The sequence below is a fragment of the Mastigoproctus giganteus genome, chromosome 9 (assembly GCF_048544385.1).
Source record: "Mastigoproctus giganteus isolate SK-2022 chromosome 9, ASM4854438v1, whole genome shotgun sequence".
Classification (NCBI taxonomy): Eukaryota; Metazoa; Arthropoda; class Arachnida; order Uropygi; family Thelyphonidae; genus Mastigoproctus; species Mastigoproctus giganteus.
In genome coordinates this window covers 87,251,292-87,268,836 of record NC_143583.1, presented here as the reverse complement: position 1 = coordinate 87,268,836, position 17,545 = coordinate 87,251,292, and the positions used below count along the sequence as shown (strand labels likewise).

The following is a 17,545-nucleotide window of genomic DNA, read 5'->3' as shown; positions in this document are numbered from 1 at the left end:
CTTCTTACAAAGTATATTCCCAGTCTCCCTGACAATAGTCACCAACAATAACTAGTTCCTTTGGGACCAGCGTATTCTGCCTTGGAGATTGCCTCTGTATTGCCTGATGCACAGGAGTGAGCTCTGTTGTTGAGCTGGGCAGCTGAGAGCCTGATGGGCTCCTCATTAATTTTTTCTAGGGCATTTACCCTACACCTCAAGCTCTCATAGACACCCATCAGAACACTGAGTTGGCACCTAATTTCTTGATACTCCAGACCCCTTAGCACACACAAAGGCATCCTCCTTGGCTAGATCATGTCCTGTTTTAGAAAGGTTGGCAGACTTCTCACACACTTTTTGAGACTGTGATGCGTTGGAGAATTGCCCCCTTCGTTTCTTCCCCGAGCCACAGCACTCTTGCTAGTCTGGGTCATGATTTCCATTTAAATACAATTTAATTAACAATGAAATTTAATAAGATTAATAATATTTGATTAATTAATAATACTATAATAAGCTAACAGATTCCTAATACAGTGCTTCGTATTACGCTATCTCTGTGTTGCCTGATGCACAGGAATGAGCTCTGTTGTTGAGCTGGGCAGGGCAGTTGAGAGCCTGATGGGCCCTTCATATTAATTTCTTCGAGGGCATTTACCCTACACCTCAAGCTCTCTTTATACTTTACACTATCAGTTCAAGATATATATATACGTTAAGCTATTTCTTATCAACTACAATATGGTGGCTAGTTCAACAATATTGGCACCAACACCGGGAGTCATAACTTCCAAAATTGCTGGTCAAATTCAACTGAACAAAAAAGCATTGTAGTTCCCACTCTTGATGAAAATGATACGTTTTACTCTTTTTCATAGTATTCATTTTAAATCAAAGGGTATTAAATTAAAGTATTATTACTGCCCAGTTATTAATATTAAGTAAGCTAAATAAGAATTCGACACATACACTTTACTCTCCACAAGGTAACTGCGTGAATTTTCACAAGAGCCCCTAGCTAGCTGTGCAGCAACAAGAGTAGTCACTTGGTTCAAAGGAATTGTAATAAGCATATGAAGTGGGGTGCATAATAATATTTAGATTTTGACGAATATATTTTTTATATATATTTAAAATTCGTCATGATCGACCGAAATTAAAGCCACGATCGACTGGTAGATTGCAATCGACTTGTTGGCCACCCCTGTAATATAGTGTAAAGATTAAAATCCCCTGTTTATCAACTAAACCTAATAAGTGCCCCGGCGGTGAAATTTGGGGCACTATTCTCTTTTTCATCTTGGGCTGTAGAAGATAAACAACAGTTATCTCCTGGGATATTATAACGTTAGATTGATCTGTAAGTCTTGTTATCAATTTTTCAAAGCCCCTCCCCATACTACTCCATTTGATAGTATAAACCAGAGCTATATTGCTCAGTATGTTCAGTGTTGATTACAATATTTGTAGAAGAATAAGAGAAATTTACCTCAATATAATACGTAGAACACTTCCGTATGATATCTCTAAACTTGCGAGGTTGTAAATAATAATTTAATCCTTTGGATAAAAGTTAAATCTGGTCCTGTGAGAGCATCTGGAGAGTATCATATAGAAGTGTTCTGTATATCATATTGAGGTAAATTACTCTTATTCTTCTACAAACTCCTCAATATATAAATCATCATCATCAGCCATTTTCAATCCACTGCAGGATGAAGGCCTCTCCAGCAACTTTCCAGTTCCTTCTGTTTTGAGCACTGGCCATCCATTAACTACCCACAAACTCATGAATTTCATCTATCCATCTCCACCTTTGTCTTCCAGGTTTTCTTCTAGCTCCTCTTGGGTACCATTCTGTTATTTTCTTAGTCCATCTGTCATCATGTCTTTGAGCTGTGTCCTGCCCAAGACAATTTTAGTTCTTTAGTTTTGATAAGAATGTCCTTTACTTGAGTTTCTTCCTAATCCATGTGTTTCTCTTCTCATCTAACAGTCTGATTCCAAATATAATTCGTTCCATTCTTCGCTGTGTAGTTCTCAGCTTCTCTTCCATTCTTTTGGTGAGTGCCCAAGTTTCACTTCCATAAATCATGGTGGGGAGTATACATTGATTCATTATTTTACGTTTCAGACAAACTGGGATATTGCTCTTCAATATGTGACTATATTTCCTGAATGCTATCCATCCAAAATTTATTCTTCTCTTGACTTCCAGCTATTTATCATTAGTACAGCTAATAAATAACTTGTCCCAGATAAGTATATGACTCTACCTTTTCAATTACTGCTCCTTCAATCGTTATTTCCCTTTCCGTGGCATACTTGTTCATCATTACTTTTGTTTTATTCATCTTTAGTCCAAATCCTTACTAACTGTGCATAACTGATTAAGATTTTCCTCTAATTCTTTGGGATCGTGGCTTATGACCACAATGTCATCTGCAAATCGTAAATGGTTTAGGTACTCTCCGTTCACATTGACTCCTTTCTGCGACCAGTCTAATCTTCTGAAAGCTTTCTCAAGGACAGCAGTAAACAGCTTCGGAGATATTGCGTCTCCTTGTCGAACTCCTTTCTCGATTTTAGATTTGCTGCTGTCTTTGTCTAGTCTAATAAAGGAGGTTGCACTCTCATATTTTCTTCAAAATCATAATATGTGGGGTATCTATGTCTTGTCTTTCCAGTGTCCGAAACATAGCCTTATACTGTATGGAGTCGAATGCCTTTTCATAATCCACAAATGCCAGGCATAATGGTGTTTTATATTTATTTGCTTTCTCCATTAGCTGTGATATTACATGAAGGTGATCCATAGTAGAGAATCCTTTCCTAAAGCCAGCTTGCTCTTTCGGTTGATTCTCATCAAGTATTCTTTCTAATCTGTTAGTAATGACCCTTGTGAACAACTTGTAGATGTAGGATAACAAGCTAATTGGTCTATAATTTCGAATTTCTGATTTATTTCCTTTCTTATGCAGCAAAACTATGATTGCATTATTCCACTGCTTAGGCATCACACCTTTTCTAATGCACTTTGTGAAGAGCCTTGCCAGTTTTTGTGTATGTCTCTTCCTTCCAATTTTAACAACTCTACAGTAACTTAATCTTCCCCTGGGGCTTTCTGATCCTTCATTTTTTTCAATGCATGTTCTACCTAATCAGGAAGAATATCAGGTATGTCGTATGTGTTGCTAATTTGCAATCCATCTTCCCTACTGCTGGCATCATTCCCTTGCTCCTTGTATAATTCTCTATAGTAGTCTTCTGCTATTTGAATTATGTCTTCTCTGCTGTTTATAAGTACACCATCGCTATTCTTCAGTTTCAGTATCATTTGTCTTTCTGTATTACTGCTCATGGCTGCTGATTTAAATCCTTTGTTTTCTCTTAATGCTTGTTCTACTTTTCTTGTGTTAAATCTTCTTATGTCCTCTGAGTCTCTTTCTAATGGCTTTGCATAACTCAGTATACTCAATTTTTTCCTTGTCAGTGTTTATCTTGCTCTTCATTTTTTGCCTTTGGTTCATCGTAACATGTTTCTTGACTAACTTTTTCTTCTTTGGATTTGTTTTTCCCTATAGATTTCTTGGGCTTTATCACTTTCAGAAAGTTGTAATATTCCTCGTCGATATCTTGGTCCTGAGCAGTCTGCAGAAGCTGAAACTTGTTCTTAAGTTCCGATACATACGGCTTTTTCTCCTCTTCTGTTATCTCAAAGACCTTTGTATTATTTACTCGAGTTAGTTTTTTCCATTCCTTTCCTACATCTATATCAAGTGTACATCTTACCATTCTGTGATCACTTCCAACATTTACCTTATTCAGGATGGTAACATCATTCACAATATAGCTTCTGTTAGTGAGGATGAAGTTGATTTCATTAGTTGTTAATCCATTTGGACTCTTCCATGTCCACTTTCTGTTCACCCTTTTCTTGAAAAATGTGTTCATTGTTGACAATCCTTGAGATTCTGCAAAATCCACAAGTCTTTCACCTCTTTTATTTCTTTCACCAATTCCAAAATTTCCTATAATTCCTCTTTCTGTGCTGTTTTGCCTTTTTCCAACCTTAGCATTGAAGTCCCCCATAATAATAGTGTAGTGGGTTTTCTGCTCATCTAGAAGACTCAATTTCGGTGTACATTTCTTCAACCTCTTCATCATCATGGCTCGATGTTGGTGCATAAATCATTATAACCTTTAGCTTGTACCTCTTAGAAATCTTGAGTATTAGTCTTGACACCCTTGGTGATGTACTTTTGAATTCCAAAATGTTGTTTTTAAAATCGTTATGGACCAGAAACCCAACTCCACCTTCACTCCTTTCACTGTTTCCATTGGTGTACAGCAGATTTCCACTTGATAAACTTATAAGTGATTCATTTCTTCTTCTTCTTTCAGCCAAACCGATGATATTCCAATTCACATTTTCTAATTCCTTTTCCAGCTCTAATATCCAGTCTTCACCGATGAGTGATCTTATGTTGTAACAGGCCAAGTTCAGTTTCCGTGCATGGCAGCCTGGTCGTACTCAGGGATTCTTAGCAGCCTGTGCTTCCACTCTGATCCTCTCGCTGTTGTAAGAGGGGGAGTGAAAGCCGCTGGGGACCGAGGGCCATTTGTTTTGTCGTGCTGTCATATGCTGGAAGGTTTTGTCTTTTCCTCTTCATGCTGACCAGGTGTCTTGAAGAGAACCACTCTACATGTTCATCGCCACCTAAGTGACGTAACAGGGCTTACTCTCGAGAAGGTGTGCATGAGTGGATTTTAGGGAGGCAGGCCAACCGGACTTCTAAATCTTCTGTAATAGGAAGATATTGGATCCATCAGTGTTTTAGACTGAGTGTCTGATAGCACACAGGATACCTGTTCCCCCTCTAAGCCCCCGTGCGAAATGTAACACTATTTAACTATTCGTCAGCATTTTATAGAATGCCCTGTTTTTATAGAAGCACGACTCTTGTATTTTAATACTTTTAATAGTCTGACTGAACCGTTTACACTCAGGTTATAGGTGACAGAGACAACATTTCTGACGTTTAACTTTTTACACTTGATTAATTTATATATATAGTTTTAATTTTTATATTTTTTATGGTTTTACTTAACTTTTATACCTTTGTACATAATATTTACTTTGTTGTCATGGTAGCCTAGGTATAGGCTACCAAATTGTTTATTATTCGGTTAAATTTGACTTGGTGCATTATGGCCTCAACTGCCAATGCGCCATTAAACACTAAATCAATCAACCGTGCATATGCAGACTTGCTTTTTTTAGTTAAAAATTTGCGTTACCCCATTTCCTTTATAATAATAATAAAAAGTGAAATTGGACTAAGAAATATTATTTAGTAATGACCTTTCAGTTAGTAACAGTTATATCATTTTTATTTTTGTTTTTCCCTTTTTTGATAGAACCAGGTCCCCAAGTACTCAGACATCATCTCCACGAGAGAACCTTAGCCGAAGTTCAACTTATGAAAAGTTGACTCAGAATAGTCCAAGTAGAACAGATAACCATTCAAGGAGGTCTGGCTCTTTAACATCGTCAATACCATCTAGTAAAAGTACTAGCAATGCTTGTATTAAAAGTAAAGTGGGAAATATATGGAAAAAAACAAAGGATACTAATAAAAGTAGTGACATTCCTTCTAAATCAGAAACAAGTAATAACAAAAGTGCAAAAAAAGTAGAATCTACTCTTTCTACAAATAACAAACTTATGCATGGAATGCAGTTAGCCTCAGCTTATCAGAGAGACAATAAGCGTATATCATCAAAACTTGAGCCATCGGACATTCACCTTACTGACAGAGAGAAAAACAAAAGTCCGTCCACCCAGGTCGGCATTAGTGAACCAAAGACTTCATCACCAAAGAGCACAAAAAATACTAAAGAGATAAAATCTTTCATTCCAACTCCATCCAGGCTAGGTGGAGTTAACATCCAAAAAAAGGAACCAAGTCACAATGGGCAAATTGCTGATGGTGAATTAGGAGAACAAAGAACTTGCTTGGTAACAGTTGTTTAATAGGAAAGTATAGTTGTAGAGTAATTTTAGTTCTAGTATTGAAATGTATTATGTTAAGCCAAAGATCCTATATTATATTTAGTTATTTGGAAGCAAGGTCTGCCATCTGTACTGATATAATTTATATTTTGCTGTGTAGGGGTTCAGGTCAGTCTGAATCTTGGAAAACTACAAGAAAAATTTCATTACTTTCTCTGTTTCCTTTCATGAGAAACATTGCTAAGTGATGAAGGAGATTGCATAAAACTTCTAATTCTTTCTGTAGATATGGTAATTTACTGGTATATATATCTATCTGTGTATATATAGATATATATACATATATCCCCTTCCTGTTTTATCACTAAAAAACTTTATTTATAAATTTTGACAAGTGCTATTTAGAAATATGTAATAAATTTGTACAGTATATTAGACTCATACCATAAAAAGATAACTATGAAGTTTTGCAAATTGGCAAAATTGATTTCATTTGCTTCTTGTGTATGACGTACACATATTTAAAATTAGCTTTTGTTTTCATTATATTGTACACATTGTTTATATCATTATTATAAATGTAAATTGTTAAATAGGTGCTTCATACTTTGTTCATCTTCCATATTAAAATTCTACGTTATTTTTAGATGTGGAATTTTGTGTGTCTGTGTCTGTATGTATATATTTATATATATATATAATGGAAATTTCAGTTGAGCCGACTGAACAGTGTATATTATTATTCAGAAACTGAGTTTCTGTTTTCATTATTTACTTACTCTCTCTCTCTCTCTCTCTCTCTCTCTCTCTCTCTCTCTCTCTCTCTCTCTCTCTCTCTTTTTTTTCTGTTCAACATTGCACGTTCTTACAAATTGTGAAATTCTTAAATTTAAAATTTGTATTTTTAGGTTTTTAAAGTTTCTCAGAATATGTAAATTATTTTCTGTATATTTATTTAATCCTGAACTCGCATCAGAATTTAACTACGGATAACACGTGTGTGATGGTTGCTTTTGCAAAGCAACATGCATCTAAGAATATTTAATGAGAAGAGGCCACTGTAATATAAGAAAACTATAGTCCTTCAAAAACTTTTTTCATTGCTTTCCTAATGCTTTATAATAGATCATTGCAGATTGATTTATATGTACCATGCTCAAATGGTAAAAGTATTTTGGAGGACAATTTTAATGTTAATGGTATAAAATGTATGAAGAGGTTTTCAATACAAGATATCTTTTACTTGTATTTCTGTGTAATAGAATGTGACATTTATTGTCCTTAGCTTAATTTGAACAGATATTAAACTGTATAACAGATTTTCTGGAATTTATTGCTGAACATATGCATTTTTTAATTTTCAGTGGAATGAAGTTCTTAATTTTATAAATATCCACTCAGCTTTTCCTGTAATTTCATATTGTTACAATACTGAAAATTCTTAATATGGGATGTAAAGGCAGAAGAGACGGTCACAATTTCTACTTTAGCATGCATATTCCAGTCATTCATAGGATCCTGAAAATCCAGCTCATACCATTTGCATCCTGAACAATAACAAAAAACTGGTAAACATTTGACATAGTCCATTGCAAATGAAATTTTTAAATATAAGTATTTTTAGATTTGCAGACATTTAATTAATGTAACATTTGAGATTAATGGATACCTGCTCCTTCAAACATAGTTCAATTAAGGTAAGGGACAGGTTCAAGAAAATATTAGGATTTCACTGGCCATAATTTTCAATTCCACTAATATATCAACTTTTACAATCAATTTTTGTGTTTACCCATAATACATATCTTACTGCAATGTAATAGACATGACAACAGTCTGTTATATCACCTGAAAATAATGTTTGCATGTACATGTGCACTTCATTGTGTCTGTTGCATAATGTTTTTTCTGTGTTTTGTTTAGCACTGTATTGCTGAAATGCTTAAGCAGAAGTAATGTCTGAATCACCCTGACAATTTCTGCTCTCTCGCTCGCTCTCTCTGTGTGTGTGTGTGTGTGTGTGTGTGTGTGTGTGTGTGTGTGGTTTACAACAGAAAGACATGAAGAAAATCTGCAGTATTACTAAACATGCATATTGTTTGTGATTGGTGAGTAGGAAAAAATCTGATGTGGCTGGGAAAATTAAAAAAGTATGCATCTTGCTGTTCCTATTGTGTGGCATAAATGACAAAACTATTAGGGATGTCCAGAAAAAGTAAGCACAGTATCAAATATCCTGACATATAAAGCATGTTCCAACATAATTAAGTTCTGCTGATACGAGGTCCCAACGATCATGGAATAGAGAAAACAGGGATGAATGTAGCAAAGATTATAAAGCCAAAGTAGCTTATGTGCCATCAAACCCCCATAACAAAAGCATTTTAAATGTCAAGGGTAACTGCTTGAGTTTCATCAGACTTTTCCATTGAATTTGTCCATAGAATTGTAATAAATGAATATATCACGAGTGAGTCAATATTGATGTAATCTATGTTGGTGATCACTGATCAGATGGAAGGTTTCGAGATAGTTTGGGAGTCAGTGGTTGATGGATTTCTCCATTACTTTAGAAAGAGTAGGAGTAAGTGCAATGGGAATATAATTAGGTGGGAGGGATTTATCATCCTTTTTAGGAACTGGCTGGCCATGAGGAAATTTCCAAGCAAAAGGACAAACATCAGTGGAATAAGAAAGTGAAAGGGCAACACAACAAGAGCAAGCTTGAGAACAAGTAGAAAAATACCATCAGTGCCTAGCACTTCCTTGGCAACAAGTCTGTTCAAAATTCTTTTGATGGAAGACAGCAGGAGGCATTTGTATAGTGTATTGAGAATGGTAGGAGGTGGTTTACCATGGCCAATACAAGAGTTAGAAGAAAAGTAGGATGCTAGTACTTTGGCTTTATCCAAAATATAACTGAATATATCCAATAAAGGATATTCAATATATTCAGTTGGATGCAAGCCAATTGAATATGTGCAAAATTCTTATCTTGAACAGCTTTATTGCATTTATTGGAACACTGAGGTTTAGATAAGACAAACATTTAAACTGCAGTGTGGTATAAAGGATTTTATCCTTACAAGAATACCTTCACTGATATGAGCTGAATAACGATTGACAGATTTAAAACAGTAATCCAATCAAGGAAAAGAACAGAAATATCACATCATCCCATTTTGCATTCTTGTAATGCCGAACAATACTAGGTTGAGAATGGCCACAAGAGAAACCTCCATTGTAGAAGTGATCTGAGATTCCTAGAGCTGGGAAGGGTTGTTTGCGAGGAACATCAAAAGTGTTGGCTGTGTGGTTAGTATTATCTAATATGCCAGTAGGTAAATAAAGAATCTGAGCTCCTGATCAATTGCAAAAGCCACGGCATTGTGACCAGCTAGATTCGTGTGACCAGAAAACAGCTCGAGTGTGAACATTAACATCGCCAGGGAAAATTATATCACTGTTATGGAAATTGTGCTGGAGAAAGTCACGTTGCAAAGTAAGGAAGCCAAGAAGTTCCAAGTGATTATTAGAGTTGGAAGAAAGACAGAGCCAACAGATGAATTTGACTGAATAGGGTAGAGAAATTTTAAGCCAGAGAAGATAGAGGAAATTCCAATTGACTACTGACGGAATATCAGAGGTGATATATGCACGAGTACCACCTTTAAAGTGAAAGGAATCATACAGTGAATAATTCGGACAACAGATGAGCAGTGGTTGAATCAACTGATAATTGGGATTCTGTTATAAAAAAAGTTAAGTGGGCGTTGGAAGACAAGTGGAAATGGCGATCATTGAGATTGGAACTGAAGTATTTGAAAGGTTAGATCTTTTTGCAGTTAAGTTTGTTCTATTAGTTTGACTATTTGTAATGTATTCAGCAGTAAGGAAAAGTTGGGGGTGAGACATGGTGTTGAGACATGGTGAGACAAAGTTGGGGGTGAAACATAGCTTGACAATCCCTTCCCCCGCACGCTTACGACAAACAAATACTTCCTCCACTCACTATATGGTAGAGTAGATGCAGCAATATAATGTTCTAGCTCAGCGTTTCCCAAACTTTTTTTAGTCACGAAACGCCATTCATCTCAGTATATTTACAGAACACTTTTCATTTCACAATATATTTACGGAACCCTTGCGAAACAAGTTTAGCGGGAGCCAAAAGAACTGTTTGCGAATATTTTATTACGTATGACGCACTGAGCATCTTCATTTCCAACACGTAAAACCGAAATTCAGATAACTGTCATCATACTTTCGTTTTGGTCTTTTATTAGTTGGTTCCTGTTTTTTCACTTCGGATTTTTGGGGAACCAAAGGCTACGATTGTTCATCCTCACCTTGAAGTGTGATAATATTGTGTTCGTTTTCATCGACCACAGTTGCACTACTAGGAGTACTTGCTTCTCGTTTTACAGTTCCTTTTTTCAAACACAAATCAGTAGTCATTTATTTTAATAATATTTCAAAATACTGATAATTATAAAAAAAAAAAAAAATGTATACAAGGAAGTGAGTTTAGTTATATCGGTTCACTTTCCCCTCTCCTTCAACCCGTGTACTCCGGGCTAAATCGCATACGAATGGCATATTAGATCACTACATTGCTACTCTTTCGTAGATGTCATTACCTCTACTCATACCCCTCTATGCAAAAGCCCGCCAAAATTGTGTTCCACGGTCTATTTGATTATTAGTCTATCTCGGTATATTGATAACCGCAAAAAAAAAAAAAAAAAAAAAAATAGGTTGTTAAAAATTATAATGTTACAAATATGCAAAATTTATTTATTTTATTATTTTTTTATTATTAATTACGATTTTTCACGGAACACAGTTCGGGAAACGCTGCACTGGCTCATCTGGAAACCTCCTAAAGAGTTACCAATCAGGTGTGATCTTGTAGACTATCTAGCGGCCAGCCTATGAACACAACGTTTTAGAGCCGTACCTTCGAAATGTAAGGAATATTGGCTCTCGGCGTAATTGCCTATCATAACCTCAAAAAGATATAGGCCGCCGTAGCCTAGTGGTCAGGCGCGCGGGTGCATAAGTACACGTGCCTTGAGTGACCGGGGTTCAAGCCCGTGACTACTGAATACGGTGCTGTTTCTTGTATTCTGTATATCTTGTGAACTCCTCTGACCGGTTGGTCTTCCCGGAGTATAAACAAAATTTATTTCATTTATTATATCAATCATACTGCAGGATCGAATAGCTTGACTCTTGTTGGTTCACACCTGGGTGGTTACTTCTGGTATATTAGGTGCCATAAATCTGCCCTGTAATCCTGAATACTTTTCTGCGTGTTGGAACCATTGTCGTAGCTTTGCCTTTGGATAAATCATTTAAGCAGTATTGTAGTCTTAAAATTAGCAGAAGGTGTACGCTATGAATCTTTGAAAAAGCAGAGTATACCGTGCGTGTCAGGCTTATTGGTCGAATTCGCTTTGGTCGCATAGAATAAAACAAGCGATTTTTCAACATATGTATTTTGGTAATCAAATTCTAATAAATTTATTTTTAATTTTCAGGAAATATTTTAATAATCTCTCCGCATTTGAGTTTTTAAAGATTATTATTCTGATATTCTGCATTAACCCCAGGGTTAATGCAGACATCTCGTGAGTATGGGCTTGCCACACCCAGGTTCCTGAGCTTGGATATCATCATTCTTTTTCTTGGTGATTCCCTTCTATCTATCTCTCTCACACACAGGGTAACCTGGGAAATTTTTTTTGGCTTGTGCAGCATAAGCCTCAGGATTCCTTGCACCGCATGGCTAATAATAATAATAATAATAATTGTGCTGTTGTATTGGTTGCAACATACCTAATTATAATAACTGATCTGCATGACTAATATTAGGCGTTCAGTGAAAAATAAATTGCTTCCTTTATTTTACTTTTGTTTTATTGGCTATTAAATTTATAAATTCATTACAAAATTTGTGGGAAAGATGGTTTGCACTACCATGTCCACAATTAACCTGCATTTCTAAGTGATGCTTTAAAAATTCGTCAAATTGACAGATATTCCCAACAAGTTAAGTAATTGCTACTACTTTCAGAATGCGTATCATTGCTACATCTAAATACTAAACCAAGTTTACTTAACAGTTTAACAGTAGGAATGATTCTTTTCAAAATAGCTTGTCAATAACTTGATTCAGATTGAATTTGTTTCATCAATTCGTTAATAACACGTCCTTTAATTGAAAGCCTTTTTTCATGTATGCCATCTTGAAATGGTCATTTGAACGTTCATGGTCTTGTAAATAATTTTTCACTTGAGCTGTTCATATTATTTGTTAAATTTAAAACAATACACGGCCCTACTGATATCAGAAAAATTAACCATTTACATTTTTCTCTAATATCATTAATTTGCGTACAGTAAAAGATTCATGAATTTTTAAATTTTCTAATTTTCAAAAATGTTGAGGTTTATTTATTAAAAAATAACCTATAAATTTTTCATTTATATACGATTATAATGGATTATATTGTGATTCTTTTTCTAATGTTGTTTTTGGTTGTTGACTTCAACTTCCATCTTTAATTTCAGATATATATATATATATATAAAGTAAAGTGCAGCCATTATCAACCCACTGCAGGATGGAAGCCTCCTCAACAGTTCATGCTGAGGGAAATGGACCATAATCTGCCACGCTGGTCCAGTGCGGGTTGGCAGATCGACCTTATTCAGCAGTCAGGGGCTTTAACCCCGGTCTACTCAAAGAGTGTGAGTGTGTGCTACTGCACTCCCGCTCCTGACCACTTGGCTACGGAGGCCCATATATGACGTTCCTGTGAGATTTATGTTGTTCTTGGCTCCGCGTGTTACGCCATTTCTATAAGGAAATGGCATTGCGGTTTACTAAATGTGTTTTCTAGGGCGAGTGACAGCTTTTTTCATAGACCGTTTTTATGGAAACCTGGCGCATTTCTAATTTTGGCTGTAGATGTTGAAATCCCTAGCTTCTGTTTCCATGCACTTCCAACTTGGATACCGGATTATCAATTACAGGAAGAAAAGCTTCCAAAATGAATTTCTGACAGGGTGCATCATGTCAGCACAAGGATCATCATCAGCAAAAGTTTTGCGTGTTTTTATATATTTATCAGTATTTTTATATTTAGCATTTGAAACCTTTTGATGGCTCTTTTTCAAATTTGGCATTGGAGACTCCATTACTTTCTTAGCTATTCAAAGTTCCAGGTTAGTTTTCTAAAGTTGCAGATTTATCTGTCTTAATGTTCTCTAGTAGTAAATCATTTCACATTTCGGTCAAAATCAGTACCAGAAAAAAAAGCGTGTCGAAAAAGACCGGTGGCCTCCACTTTACATTATTTTATTTATTTATATACAGTCGGACCTCCCTATAACGAAATCGATCGTTCCCTTGATAAAATTCGTTATACAGAAATTTCGGTAAAAAGAAATATGACCTTTTCAACAATGAAAAATGCTGTAAATTAGTAAAAGATGGGAAAGTGGGAATGAATAAATTTTCTAACATTTTAAAACAATTTATCAATGCATGCATACTTTCAATACATTCATACATAATCAATATATACATACACTGTGCTGCCACTCATTTAGGTACACCTCTGCTGTGCACACAAATGGTTTGTCCCACAACGTTGCAAGTCACATGACCACAGTTGTGGATATAAATGCAGCAGCAGAACCTTTCTAGTATCAGTTAAGCATACAAACCGTAGCAAGAAAGTGGAAAAGGAGTGATCTAACGGACTTCGAACGTGACATGGTAGTAGGTGCAAGACGTGCTGGACAAAGCATCTCTGAAACAGCAGTTCTCCTGAACTTTTCACCACAGTTTCAAGGGTGCAACGAACAGAAAACATCCTCTAAATGGCACTCCTGTGGAAGAAAATCGCTTGTTGATGAGAGAGGTCAGAGGAGGATGGCTAGAATTGTGCAAGCAAACAGAAGGGCCACACTATCGCACATCACGTCAGAATACAGCCTTGGTGCGCAGAACAAAATATCGCAACGGACCACTAGTCGCACTTTGTCGCGAATGGGCTACAACAGCCGACGGCCACATCGCCTACCTTTGTTATCAATGAAGAACAAGAGAGCATGCCTCATGTGGGCACAGCAACACCAGCACTGGAGTATCGAGGATTGGAAAACAGTTGCTTGGTCTGACGAGTCGAAATTCCTGGTGCATCATGTTGATGGAAGTATGAGTTTGGAGAAAACAACATGAATTCATGGACACCCGTTATGTCAGACGACTACTGTGCAAGGTGGTGGGGGCAGTGTTATAGTGTGGGGAATGTTTTCTTGGCACACGGATCCATTGAAATCCATAGATTCACATCTGAATGCCACATCATACCCAGACATCGTTGCTGATCAAGTACATGCGTTTATGTTGACAGTTTATCCTCAGTCAGATGGTTACTTCCAGCAGGATAATGCGCCGGTGCACAAAGCCCGAATCACTGTGGAATGGTTCCAGGAACATGACAATGAATTTTCTTTGCTGCAGTGGCCCACTAAGTCCGCGGATCTCAATCCTATTGAACATCTTTGGGATGAGCTGGAAAGGGCTGTTCACTGCAGGCCTACACCTCCGGCGAATCTCAAGGAACTGCGTGACACTCATGTCTGCACGGTGCTTCATTCCTGCACAACGTTTTCAGTATCTTGTTCAATCCATGCCTAGACGAATTCAGGCTGTTTTGAAGGCTAAAGGAGGCTCAACACTATATTAGGTAGGTATACCTAATAAAGTGGCAGCACAGTGTAATTTATCAATACATACATCATGTAAGTAGTCATTAAGAAATGACTACTTACATGATGCCCACAATTTATTAGTGCACTTTTAAGAATTATGCCTTAACATGTTTGGTTATTTTTTGTTGTACACTGGATTCTACTGTACTCCGTTCATAAAAAATTTCGCATTTGTTTAAACTATAAACATTCATGTATATTTTCTTCTTACTGAAGGCCTCGATGCAAAGTTTCAAATACTGCCAACATTTGTTTGGAAGGTATAATATTGCCCTCATTTTCATCCAACTCATCGTCGATATTGTCACTAGTTCTTTAAATATGCTCCAAAATGATGACATCACTTGGATATTCAGCTACTATGACATCATTACTACGAAAAATTCACCAAGAAAAATTTCTCCACTGATCAAACCTCGCTTGGAACTCTTCCTAAGATGGCTCAATGTCTTCTAGCAATTAATCCCACTCTTCTCTGTTAATTAGCATTTTAGCAAAACCTGCTTTTCGAAACAATTTTTAACCGTTGTTCCCGTCACACCTTGACTCCACACTTTTGCCAACTCTGATATGCACATACACAAATCTATAACAGAATCTATTGGTAGGTTTCTATTGTTAGTATAATTTTTTTTTAGTATGTGCCTTCGGTAGCGCATTTTCAAATTCTTGATAATGCCTTGGTCCATTGGCTGCAGTTAAGACGAATTATTCAGAAGGAAGAAAACAAGCTTCACACTTGTAAGTTTCGAAATTACCTAGTGAAGGTGGGCAGGGCAGTTGTCGACAATCAACGTGATTTTTCTGTTTCCTTTCGTCATATTTCAATTGAAATTCAAAATCCACTGTTCAAAAATTTCGCTTTTCATTTAAGGATTTTTGTTGTAGTCCAACTCTAACGACTTTACCCCTTTGAAACATCGGGGTTATTTACTTTTGCCTATTACCAAAAGCTTCAGTTTTTCATTAATAGACATATTTGCAACCAAGAGTAATTCACTCCTTACTATTTTTACCACCTCAAAATTTGTCACCTTCAAAAGTTAGTGTCTTGTTCGGGAAACATTTAAAAAATAGACATGTTTAATCAACATTGAACTTTGGACTCGTAGTCCTCCATTGCAGCAATTTGAGGTATGGCATTAAGAGCGAGTTGCTGCAAAGGAATAAAGGGATGGTTGAGTGGGAGACGGCAGAGAGTGGTAGAAAATGGGCACTGCTCTACGTGGACTAATATTAGTGAAATTTCCCAGTGTTTGGGGTCGGGCCCATTGTTTTGTGTATTTATCAATGATATTTATCGGCAGGGTTGTTAATGACAGTATGCTACTGCAGCAGGATCTAGAAAGGTTTGGCAGATGGGCTGAAAAGTGGCAACTGCAGTTAAACATTGACAAATGCAAAGTGCTGCATATGGGTAGCAGTAACCCAAAGAAACGTACCAACTGTGTGGTACTACACTTAGGGAGGTGGAGAATGAATAAGAGCTGGGGATAAATGTGTGGTCAGATAAGTTCTCTGAGCAGCGCAGACGTGCTGCCATAGCCGGTCATGGAACTTGTCAATATTACATAGGAATTTCGCTAGCAGAGACAAGGAGGTGATTATCCCTTTGTATAAGGCAATGATCAGGCCACACCTTGAGTACTGCATACAGGTCTGGAGGCCTCGTTTAGGAAGGATTGTAGAGTTGCTAGAACGAGTACAGAGAAGGGAAACAAGATTGGTGAGAGGAATAATGGGGTGCGCTTACGAAGACAGGCTTAAGTTCTGCAAGTTGCAGCATCTGGTGATCTGATTGCGGTGTATAAGGCCTTGAATGGTTTGAGCAGGCTCGGTGCTGACAGGATACTTCCGCTTGCGCAGATTAAGAACCTGAGGGGGCATAGATTCAAATTGAGGAAAGACTGTTGTAGAATAGATGTGCGGAAGTTTGCATTTTAGCCAGCAGGTAGTTGATTGCTGGAAGAGACTTCCATCTGTTGTTGTGGAAGTTGATAGCTTAAATAAATTTGAGGCTGAACTAGACGAACATCTGGAGTGACCAGGTGAGTGAAATGGGAAGGTTTTTTTTTTTTGATGACGCTGTATAAGCTTGCTTTCTTGCATCATATGCCTGAACTAATGCTAATAATTTTTTTCAAAACTGTTTCTTTCCAATGTGTATCGTCTTTGATTGCAACTACCGTTTTATCAGAAATAACTTTTTCGAGCAAGCCATGACGCTCTTTAAATTTGTCCACCCAACCAGAACTGGCGTGGAATGTTTTGTACCCCAGAAAAGATGCGTACTCTGTAGCCTTTTCTTTTATTAATAGCACTGATCTCGGAATGTTTTGTTCTCGAATCAACTTCATCCACTTAAAAACTGCTTCATCTAAATCTTCCCAAAGGCATAAGTTCGTACGCTTCCGACTGGGTCCCGTTTCCTCAAACAGTTTGAGAATCGAAACAGGGTTTTTCAGAATGGTTGACACACTACTGGCAGGCACATCAGATTTTAAAGCGATTTCTTTTTTTTCTTTTAATGCTGCGATCTACACTATTGAGCACTTCCACTTTTTCCACTACACTCAAGGATTTTCTCTTAGACATTATTATTATTTATTATTATTAATAGCTATATGGTGCAAGGAAGCCCGAGGCTTATGCTGCACCAGGGAAAAAAAAAAATCCCCAGTTACCCTGAGAGAGAGACACACACAAAAGTAGAAGGGAATCACTAAGAAAGAATGATGATATCCAGCTGAGGACCCT

General features: G+C 36.8%; 1 protein-coding gene across 2 annotated transcripts in view; it reads left to right on the top strand.

The window, feature by feature from the left end:
• LOC150080527 (adenomatous polyposis coli protein-like) overlaps positions 1–6,297 on the top strand; it is a 384,350-nt gene extending 378,053 nt beyond the window's left edge. For both annotated transcript variants that reach the window (XM_090381301.1, XM_090381300.1), the window contains exon 17: positions 5,404–6,297. In XM_090381301.1, the coding sequence (XP_090237427.1) occupies positions 5,404–6,019 (616 nt within the window). In that variant the 3' untranslated portion in view covers positions 6,020–6,297. The remainder of the gene's footprint in view (positions 1–5,403) is intronic.
• The last annotated feature ends 11,248 nt before the right edge of the window (positions 6,298–17,545 follow it).